The 12,013-nt window shown below is 37.3% G+C and overlaps 1 protein-coding gene across 2 annotated transcripts in view; it reads left to right on the top strand.

The window, feature by feature from the left end:
• Positions 1 to 12,013, top strand: part of dyrk1aa (dual-specificity tyrosine-(Y)-phosphorylation regulated kinase 1A, a) — a 30,603-nt gene that overhangs the window by 12,631 nt on the left and 5,959 nt on the right. For both annotated transcript variants that reach the window (XM_079600579.1, XM_079600580.1), the window contains exons 8-11: positions 1,637 to 1,923; positions 2,698 to 2,844; positions 8,951 to 9,091; positions 10,340 to 10,643. In XM_079600579.1, the coding sequence (XP_079456705.1) occupies positions 1,637 to 1,923; positions 2,698 to 2,844; positions 8,951 to 9,091; positions 10,340 to 10,643 (879 nt within the window). The remainder of the gene's footprint in view (positions 1 to 1,636; positions 1,924 to 2,697; positions 2,845 to 8,950; positions 9,092 to 10,339; positions 10,644 to 12,013) is intronic.

Raw genomic sequence — 12,013 nt, 5'->3', positions numbered from 1 at the left:
GTGGAGATCTCGGGTCCAGACCTGCGCAGTGGAGATCTCGGGTCCAGACCTGCGCAGTGGAGATCTCGGGTCCAGACCTGCGCAGTGGCGATCTCGGGTCCAGACCTGCGCAGTGGCGATCTCGGGTCCAGACCTGCGCAGTGGAGATCTCGGGTCCAGACCTGCGCAGTGGAGATCTCGGGTCCAGACCTGCGCAGTGGAGATCTCGGGTCCAGACCTGCGCAGTGGAGATCTCGGGTCCAGACCTGCGCAGTGGAGATCTCGGGTCCAGACCTGCGCAGTGGAGATCTCGGGTCCAGACCTGCGCAGTGGAGATCTCGGGTCCAGACCTGCGCAGTGGAGATCTCGGGTCCAGACCTGCGCAGTGGCGATCTCGGGTCCAGACCTGCGCAGTGGCGATCTCGGGTCCAGACCTGCGCAGTGGCGATCTCGGGTCCAGACCTGCGCAGTGGAGATCTCGGGTCCAGACCTGCGCAGTGGAGATCTCGGGTCCAGACCTGCGCAGTGGAGATCTCGGGTCCAGACCTGCGCAGTGGAGATCTCGGGTCCAGACCTGCGCAGTGGAGATCTCGGGTCCAGACCTGCGCAGTGGAGATCTCGGGTCCAGACCTGCGCAGTGGAGATCTCGGGTCCAGACCTGCGCAGTAGTGAGCAGGAAGTAAAGCTGCGAAATCAACGCCCCGCCCTCCCTCGCAGAATGCTCTCCCTGCACTTTTCAAGTGGCCTATGTCTGCTCCGTTCTGCTCCAGTGTTGATGTCTGTTGATTGCAGTACGACAAGAAAATTGTTAAAATAAAGTAAATAATATCTTGTCAGTCCTTAAGATCCCGAAAAAAAGTCTGTTGCTTCAGTGACTACTTCGCTCAGAGAGCCTGTCAATCACAGCTGTCAATCATGACGTTACACCACCGTTTTTATAGCATCACGTAACTAACTAAAAGAAAACTTATTTAAAAAACAGACACTTTAACTTATATCAGCGTGATAAAAACGACAGCAAATGACAGAAACCACCTTTGAGAAAAAGATATTTGAAGTGTAATTTAATTGTTTAGTTGGCCTTACGTTGAATAACATAGGGAGGCGGGGTCTATGACCTATACTAGGACCAGCCACCAGGGGGCGATCGAGACGCTTTGGCTTCACTTTTCAGGCTTGTGCGGCACACTCGGTTCATACCAGCGCATGATATCATTGTCTATTCGTCGTCTGTTGCTTTAAATACTCAAGCTCTTTAAAGAGGGATGGATTCTGATTGGCCGTCAGTGTTTGTATTGATCATCAGCTGGGAAGCATCGTCCTGAAAGTGATCCCAACATCTCGTTATTATAAGTGTGGACTATTATTATAGAATTAAACAACTATTAAAGTAGGTAATGGTCATAGCTATAGTCCTTGGTGAGAACTGTGGAAAGGCATAAAGAAGGGTCAGAGTTGATTCTCATGTACGGCTGTAGAGGAATTGTCTGTTAATCAGCTCCAGCTCAGGCACTGCTGCAGACATCTGGCTCTGGCTGAAGTGCTCTGGGAAGAGTCGCCCCGTGATGCACACACCCTGTTTTTAGTCTATCCTTCATTTGCTGTGACGTCAGTCAGAAACTCTGTCATCATGGCCTGTTTTTCTGTCTCCTTCCAGTTCATCTGAAGCGCCATTTCATGTTCCGGAACCACTTGTGTCTGGTGTTCGAGATGCTGTCCTATAACCTGTACGACCTGCTGAGGAACACGAACTTCCGCGGCGTGTCGCTGAACCTGACGCGTAAGTTCGCCCAGCAGCTGTGCACGGCGCTGCTGTTCCTGGCCACGCCGGAGCTGAGCATCATCCACTGCGACCTCAAGCCCGAGAACATCCTGCTCTGCAACCCCAAGAGATCCGCCATCAAGATCGTGGACTTCGGCAGCTCCTGCCAGCTGGGCCAGCGGGTGAGACTGCTGCACTAGGGTTGGGGATCGCATTCTTGAGGTCAGGAAGCGGATGCTTGTTATCAAATTAAAATTTCGATTCGTCTTATAGATTCCTTTGTGAGCGTTTCAATAGCATTCAAGTGCGAGATGACTCGCGTGCTGTTTTCTGTGTGAAACGCATTCAATTGGTGTTCTTCACTGAATAACTTCTGTTACTATATTTGTAATGTATTATTTATTTATAATGTTATTTTACATTTGATTAAAGTTTCTGCTCCTGAAAATCTTAAAACGCTGTTTATTTAAATCGTATCTTTGTTCAGTTGGGTCTATTAGTTGTGATTTCTACTTTTTTATGTGTTGTTTTTTTTAATTACTGAGTGTTTACTTTAATAATTAGCTTTAATGCTTGAAGTTTATATGAGTTCGGCTAGTTGTTCTTCTATGGTGTTTTTAAACCACAGGCAAGCGTTCCTTGTGTAAGTGTTCTTTATCTGTTGACTTTCGTTCATGATATTCAGATACAATTACATGTTTAGCAATAAGACTAAATGTGAAAGATATCTAAGGTTGTTGTTTTTTTTACCTTGTTGGAATCGAAATTATGAATCGATAAGCAGAATTAAAATCAGATCGGAATGTTAAATTCAAGCGATACCCGACTCTATCAATGACTCTGTTCATCGTGTTCTTCAGTGGGTTCGGGATTTGACACTTCCAGGATAAAAGTGTGTTGATTTGTGTTAGACTGCCTGCAAAGCTCACTCAGTAACATGTCTCGTGTGTCCTCAGATATACCAGTACATCCAGAGCCGCTTCTACCGCTCGCCGGAGGTGCTGCTGGGAATGCCGTACGATCTGGCCATCGACATGTGGTCTCTGGGCTGCATACTGGTGGAGATGCACACCGGGGAGCCCCTGTTCAGCGGCGCCAACGAGGTGAGGGCTCACCTGACGGCTCTCAAGGCCCTTGCACACCGAGTCCGACATTCTCGAATGCGTTTCTTTGTGTTCGTCATTCGGTGGCTCTGAATTATCAAAAAAATGTTTGATGTGGAAAAGCAGACAATCGAACCCGATCCAAATTTTTTTATGACGGAGGGAAGTTTCGGAGGCAGTGTATAAGCGTGATTGACAGAACATGAGGTCGTATCTATTTTTTAACGTGCCAAAATTTCGACCGCTAATTTCGGACTCAGTGCATTAAGGACCGTACTCACACAATGGTGGTGAATATCCTCATAAACCGTCTGAAAGGAAAAGTTCACTTTCTGTCATCATTTACTCACCCTTTAGTTGTTTCAAACCTGCATGAGTTTCTTTCTTCTGCTGAACACAAAGGAAGATATTCTGAAGAATGTCGGTGACCAGACAGTTGATGGACCCTGTTGACTTTCAGAATCAGAATCTTTATTTGTCATTATACAAAAGAGTACACCGAAGTGATATGCAGTCCTATTCAGCGCAAAAAATCAATCTCCCACTTTACAAACAATTATCCTATGTGCAAAAAACCCAAACATTCTCCTTTATAACAAATTGTACAAATGCATGAGAATGGTAAACTGGAATGTGTGTGTATATACTATATATGTATTAGGGCTGAACGATTAATTGCATTTGCAATAATATCGCGATATGATAAAACTATTTTCTACCCAGTAAGGCTGCACTCTGGTCACGTCCATAGACAGTATGGTCACGTCACACGCAGAGCCGTTAAATATGTCACACGGCACAGGAGGGTAACGAGTTAACTTGGCAACTGTACATTGACTATGGCCTCAATCCGCATTCTTATAGTTTTTTTTTCTCTCTCATCAAAACCGAATATCAGTGGTTACAGTCTATATCAAGCAGGGACACGTTTGTGTGCATTTATTTGTGAGTTCACCGGAACGAATAGAGAGTCTCCGCAACGGAGATAGATTGAAGAGCCGTGTTCACAAGAGAACACTGTATCCATGCAACCGATAGCAGCGGCAACGAGCGCTCGGCTTGATAAAAAATAAAAAAACGATTTTAGCGCTAGATCTCTTATTTAATATCGAACTGAATGAATGCTCTGCTAGTTAACTGGAGATGTTTTTAATTTATTTGTATTCGGTACATCCGTGCCTCAATGTTTCAAAGTTTTGGGGGAGAATGTCCCACCCGCAAATTACGCCTATGATGACAACTTACCTGGATCTAACAAATCAATCTAACGTTAACCATAGATGTGACCAGTAGCGGTGGCTTTCTTAATCTATTTAACATCATTTTGCAAGGGTTCTATGACATTAGTATATTTTTTACCAAATTTAAAAAATATATATATTTATGTTCTGATGTTTACAAGATTGGAAGTTCAAATATACTATTGTGATTGAAGTAGTTAAATAAAAATGTCATTCATCAATTCATGCATCACCTCATGTCATCATAACAGAGGTCTGGCTTCCAGGAAAGAACAGTTTCATACAGAAGACAAAGAGCTTTAAAAAAAAAAATCGCATATCGAATCGCAATCGCAATATTGGTGAAAAACATCGCAATTAGATTATTTTCAAAAATCCTTCAGCCCTAATATATATAATAATAAATATACCTTTAAGCAATATATACCTTTTAGCAATACTTGCATATCGTATGTAGCACAATCGAGGTGGTTTATAAGCATATGACTATAAGTAGGGATGCTGGAAGTCAATGGGGTCCATCAACTGTTTGGGTGATGTCATCTTTTTGTTCATCAAGGCAACAATATTCATACAGGTTTGAAACAACTTGAGGATGTGTAAATGATGGCAGAATTTTCATTTTGAAGTGAACTTAAACCGTTAAGAAGGAAATTGCATGTGTCGGTATATTAGATCTGTGCATTCAGTCTTAAAGTGACGGCAGCCTAATAAACCTGTGTGTGTGTGTGTGTGTCAATCAAACAACAGAAGACCGAATCACTCGCTGCTCGACCAATGGCAGAATCAAAGTTCGACCAATGGAAACTGGTTACCGATTAATCTACATTCAACTGTGCAGAGTTATTCAACATTTGACTATTCACTTTCTATACCTGAATACTATTGTTAGACCTACCTGAATAACTATATAACTATACTATACTGAATAACTATATAACTATACTATACTGAATAACTATATAACTATACTGAATAACTATATAACTACTGAATAACTATATATCTACTGAATAACTATATAACTACTGAATAACTATATAACTACTGAATAACTATATAACTACTGAATAACTATATAACTACTGAATAACTATATAACTACTGAATAACTATATAACTATACTGAATAACTATATAACTACTGAATAACTATATAACTACTGAATAACTATATATCTACTGAATAACTATATAACTACTAAATAACTATATAACTACTGAATAACTATATATCTACTGAATAACTATATATCTACTGAATAACTATATATCTACTGAATAACTATATAACTACTGAATAACTATATAACTACTGAATAACTAAATAACTATACTATACTGAATAACTATATAACTACTGAATAACTATATAACTACTGAATAACTATATAACTATACTATACAGAATAACTATACAACTACTGAATAACTATATAACTACTGAATAACTATATAACTATACTATACAGAATAACTATACAACTACTGAATAACTATATAACTACTGAATAACTAAATAACTATATTATACTGAATAACTATATAACTACTGAATAACTATATAACTACTGAATAACTATATAACTATATTATACTGAATAACTATACAACTACTGAATAACTATATAACTACTGAATAACTATATAACTATACAGAATAACTATACAACTACTGAATAACTATATAACTACTGAATAACTATATAACTATACTGAATAACTATACTATACTGAATAACTATATAACTACTGAATAACTATATAACTACTGAATAACTATATAACTACTGAATAACTATATAACTACTGAATAACTATATAACTATATTATACTGAATAACTATATAACTACTGAATAACTATATAACTACTGAATAACTATATAACTATACAGAATAACTATACAACTACTGAATAACTATATAACTACTGAATAACTATATAACTATACTGAATAACTATACTATACTGAATAACTATATAACTACTGAATAACTATATAACTACTGAATAACTATATAACTATACTATACAGAATAACTATACAACTACTGAACTATATAACTACTGAATAACTATATAACTATTGAATAACTATATAACTACTGAATAACTATATAACTACTATACTGAATAACTATATAACTACTATACTGAATAACTATATAACTACTGAATAACTATATAACTATACTGAATAACTATACAACTACTGAATAACTATATAACTACTGAATAACTATATAACTACTGAATAACTATATAACTACTGAATAACTATATAACTATACTGAATAACTATACAACTACTGAATAACTATATAACTACTGAATAACTAAATAACTATACTATACTGAATAACTATATAACTACTGAATAACTATATAACTACTGAATAACTATATAACTATACTATACAGAATAACTATACAACTACTGAATAACTATATAACTACTGAATAACTATATAACTACTGAATAACTATATAACTACTATACTGAATAACTATACAACTACTGAATAACTATATAACTACTGAATAACTATATAACTATACTATACTGAATAACTATACAACTACTGAATAACTATATAACTATACTATACAGAATAACTATACAACTACTGAATAACTATATAACTACTGAATAACTATATAACTACTGAATAACTATATAACTATACTGAATAACTATACAACTACTGAATAACTATATAACTACTGAATAACTATATAACTACTGAATAACTATATAACTACTGAATAACTATATAACTATACTATACTGAATAACTATATAACTACTGAATAACTATATAACTATACTATACTGAATAACTATATAACTACTGAATAACTATATAACTATACTATACTGAATAACTATACAACTACTGAATAACTATATAACTACTGAATAACTATATAACTATACTATACTGAATAACTATATAACTACTGAATAACTATATAACTATACTATACTGAATAACTATATAACTACTGAATAACTATATAACTATACTATACAGAATAACTATACAACTACTGAATAACTATATAACTACTGAATAACTATATAACTACTGAATAACTATATAACTACTGAATAACTATATAACTATACTATACTGAATAACTATACAACTACTGAATAACTATATAACTACTGAATAACTATATAACTATACTATACTGAATAACTATATAACTACTGAATAACTATATAACTATACTATACTGAATAACTATATAACTACTGAATAACTATATAACTATACTATACAGAATAACTATACAACTACTGAATAACTATATAACTACTGAATAACTATATAACTACTGAATAACTATATAACTATACTGAATAACTATACAACTACTGAATAACTATATAACTACTGAATAACTCTATAACTACTGAATAACTATATAACTACTATACTGAATAACTATACAACTACTGAATAACTATATAACTACTGAATAACTATATAACTACTGAATAACTATATAACTATACTATACTGAATAACTATACAGATTCTGATCTGTATCTTTGTTCTATTGTATTTATTTGTACAGACGACAAAACTGAAGCAAATGCTTATAATAAATAGAACAATATTGTGGGTGGGTGTGGGATAACTATAACGCTAATATAGTTATTATATTAATAAAGCAATTTTGCGATCCTTCTATATATTGTTTTGGTCACTGTTTTATTTATTTATTTTATTTAGTGTTATGATTGTGGGCGGATCTTGGGCTTTGTTGTAAATAGATATACACCTCAGTATATCTACCTACATCTACATTTACAGGTGTAGATATACACCTGTAAATAGATATACACCTTTAACCTCATGAATTTTAGACACATTCGCCATCAAATGTCCACACAGGCAGCAAAAATGTACGTGCACTCTATGATCTTATCACATATCACTTACTGTTTACCCATCTGGTCACAAGCTGGTGTTACGTCACTGAAACCCCTGCAGTCACTTTATAAACGATCAGTTAAAATTTTGGATAAGAGATCAATTACTTCTCACCATTGTCCAATATTACTAAAACATAGATTACTCAGCTGGGAAAACATGGTCAAATACTCAAATCTATGTCTTCTATACAAAATTATTCATGGTTTATCATCCCCTCCACTCCATCAGTTTGTTAACATCCGTACAGCTGATCATAGTAGAACCAGAGGTGCAGCGAGGGGAGATTGTGTCATTCCCTTTAGAAAAAGTGTATTTGGTCATACTTCTTTTTCTGTTCGAGCTGCTACTGAATGGAACCGCATTCCTTTAATCATCAGAAATCAAAACACATATTGTACATTTAAGAACCATTTAAAGAAATGGCTTCTTGAATTTCAGAGCTGTCAACATTAACACATTTCTATATGTGCTCTATCCATTGCTGGCTTCTTGCCTTGTGTGTGTGTATATGTTATGTCTTTGTCAGATGTTTGTTTGATTGTTGGTTTGCTGTATTTCGATTTCTTACTAAATGTATTGTACAAATTTTTTTATATATTTTTTTATATGTAATTTTATTCTCCTTTAGGGTGACTTTTAACATCTGTCCGGGGACTGCAGATGAAAAATAGCCTTCTGGCTAATTCTGGCATATTGGCAGAAATGTTTATTAATATGCACTGTCCCTGTAATAATAAATAAAATAAAAAATAAAATAAAAAAAACACATAAAATGTTTAATAATTAATCACCACATAAAAAACAACAAAAGCGATTTTTGGGTGGCAGGGCAAGTAAACATCAGTATAAAGGTGGTTAGCATTGAGCCGTGACTCGTTGTCTTACGGTTTGTGATGCATGTTCTGATGGCAGGTCGACCAAATGAATAAAATCGTGGAGGTTTTGGGCGTCCCTCCCAGCCACATCCTGGAGCAGGCTCCCAAAGCCAGGAAGTTCTTCGAGAAGATGACTGACAGCTCGTGGTGTGCGAAGAAGACCAAAGATGGCAAACGGGTGTGTGTCTCTTCACTTTACTCTTCAGCTGGGTTAGGGTTTTACTCTTACTCTCAAATCAAATTTTACTCTTACTCTCTTACGAGTCCTGTCAAATGTGCTTTTTAGGTTTTATTATATTTAGCCAACCTTGCCCTGTTTTCAAGCCTGGGCATTTTAGTCTAGTTTTAGTCAATGAAAACTTATTTTTCATATTTTCATCATGCTGCATAATGGTGAAATGTATGATAGGCTAACAATTATTTTGCTTAAAATTATAATCACAATAATTGTTGTCATTTGAGAAATGTATATTTACATTTAATCAGAATTATTGCACTTTCATATACAAGTACAAATCTAGAGAACTTCTCGTACTGTCTCATAATCTCATATGCATGGGTTATTTGACCAAATCTAGTGTCCTGATTTTTACATAGGCTATTTGTCATAAATTAACCCATTCTCTACAAGACATTTCTCTCTAATTTAAACCGTGAAATTTCTCATAATTCCAAATTAAATGTTTTTTTTTTATTAAAACATCAGCCAAAAAAAAGACTATTTATTGTCACATAGATCTGCGTTTGTATTTATTAATATAGTGGAGATTAATGTTTGGAGTTATCACAGAAGGTTTGATCGCAGGTTTAGTCTCAGAAACCAGTGCAAGAACTCTTTCATAAGCAGAATATCTCAAATGGAGATTAGAGATGCGCCGATTACAGTTTTCTAGGCCGATTCCGATTTAATTTTTTCTAACCACTTTACAACACACACAAATATTTATTTGCTATATTTATTTTTTTATAAAACACCATATAGGCTACTCTTACCCAAACTGAATAATAAAAACAAGTTTAAATGGGTACATTTTCTATAAATGTTTTCTGACATAGCTACTCCAGTTCTGGTTAAAAAACGCTAGACATGAATTTTCGGCACTTTTTGTGTGAAATCATATTTATTTTGTCCATCAAAAGTGTGCTTTCACTTTAATTGAGCGTGAGCAGCGCAGCTAAAATAGACTCGGCTCGCTTAGTTGGGGACATTTCATATTCAACAGTATTATTGATCTGCCTTACTTCAGGTGGTGATGATGATGATGATGCACTTTTCTTCCAGAAACAAACTTGTATTATTATTTTCATGTTATCTGGAGCTGCTTTGATGCACTCTGTGTTGGGTCAGTCTCTGGGCTGTTTGTCTTTGGAGGTAGGGTTAGATGTGTGTGTGCTGTCCCTGTAACGCTCGTGTCCCCGTGCGCAGTATAAGCCCGCGGGCTCCCGGAAGCTGCACAGTGTTCTGGGCGTGGAGGCGGGCGGCCCGGGCGGGCGCAGAGCCGGGGAGTCGGGACACGCCGTCGCAGATTACCTGAAGTTCAAAGACCTGATCCTGCGGATGCTGGACTACGACCCGAAGACCCGCATCCAGCCGTACTACGCCCTGCAGCACAGCTTCTTCAAGAAGACTGCAGACGAGGGCACCAACACCAGCAGCAGTGTGTCCACCAGCCCGGCGCTGGAGCAGTCGCAGTCGTCCGGCACCACGTCCAGCACCTCCTCCAGCTCAGGTCTCACAAACACACACACACACACACACACACACACACCACTACCAGCTCATGTCTCACACACACACACACACACACACACACACACACACACACACACACACTACCAGCTCAAGTCTCACACACACACACACACACACACACTCTCACGCACACACACACACACACACACACTCTCACGCACACACACACACACACACTACCAGTCTCTCATGCACACCTCACAGCCGGATTCCATTAAATCTGCAATGTTTGTGAAATGAAATGTTTATCAGATATTCAGAGATTTGTTTAAATGATGTAGATGCGCATTTGCTGAATGCTGACGGCAGATGAGAAAGTATGTTCGCCTGATTGATCTCCTGCATTGATTTTCCATAGCAATGAACAGAGCGCTCGCTCGTGCGGCCGCACGCTTTTTAGTTTCACTTTCAAATTAGCGGCAATTCTGGGGCGGATTGCTTGAATAGTGAGTTCCTTAGCCAGGGAACTACACTGCATATGCGACCTTTTGAAATGCCATTGCGACCCTAATTTTTAATGGGTCGCAAATGTATCACTGATTATTTTTGTTCCTACCTAATGTTTTAGGCAATATGCTATGATTTACTATGAGCATTTATTAAAACAGAAATGTGTATTTTAAGAATACGTTTTATAACGTGCTCTGAGCATTCAACACAAAGTTGGCTTCAGCCCCGCGACTTATAAAGTAATCGGGTTGATGTGCGCGTTTATATGTCACACGTTTCCCGCTGTTCGCACATAACTATTCTCCTCTATTGGTTATTTATTTGTTTTAAACAGCAGACGTAATATTAATCCGTCTCTGGTCATGATTTGGAGACATTGAGCATTGAACCGGTTTGCCGTGCTGCTTATATTTATCACGCAGTAAAAATGCCCCTCCCCGCGGCCAAACCAGTCGTCTGTGGATGAGGATCCAAAACAAGGACTGGTGAGACGTGGTCCTGCTTCACTTCACAGGCGCTGAGTGACATGAGAATTTTAGAATGACGGGACACTCATTTATATGACACTTTATTCAACAGGAAGAACAGCTCGTTCCGCGCGTCATACGTCATTTTACATGCGCGGTCCTTTCAGTTTCGGTTTTCAATCCGATCAAGTGTTGACGTGTTCTCTCGATCGCGTTACAAAAGGAATAAACCACCCCTTTCAATCCGATCGAAAATGCATTCGGATCGAGCTCAATCCGATCGATTAAGGCGTTTACATGAAGATCTTTTTAGTCCGATTATAAGTGTCCATGTAAATTGAAGCTTCACAATGACAGTATGAAGCAGGCGAAGTGTATAGACATGAACATATCCCGTGACGCAGCAGCACTCCGCACTGCATTACGGCGT

Source organism: Phoxinus phoxinus (genome assembly GCF_949152265.1).
Source record: "Phoxinus phoxinus genome assembly, chromosome: 23".
In the NCBI taxonomy this organism is placed as follows: Eukaryota; Metazoa; Chordata; class Actinopteri; order Cypriniformes; family Leuciscidae; genus Phoxinus; species Phoxinus phoxinus.
Note: the sequence above shows the minus strand (reverse complement) of the source record. Positions and strands in the feature narration are given on the sequence as shown.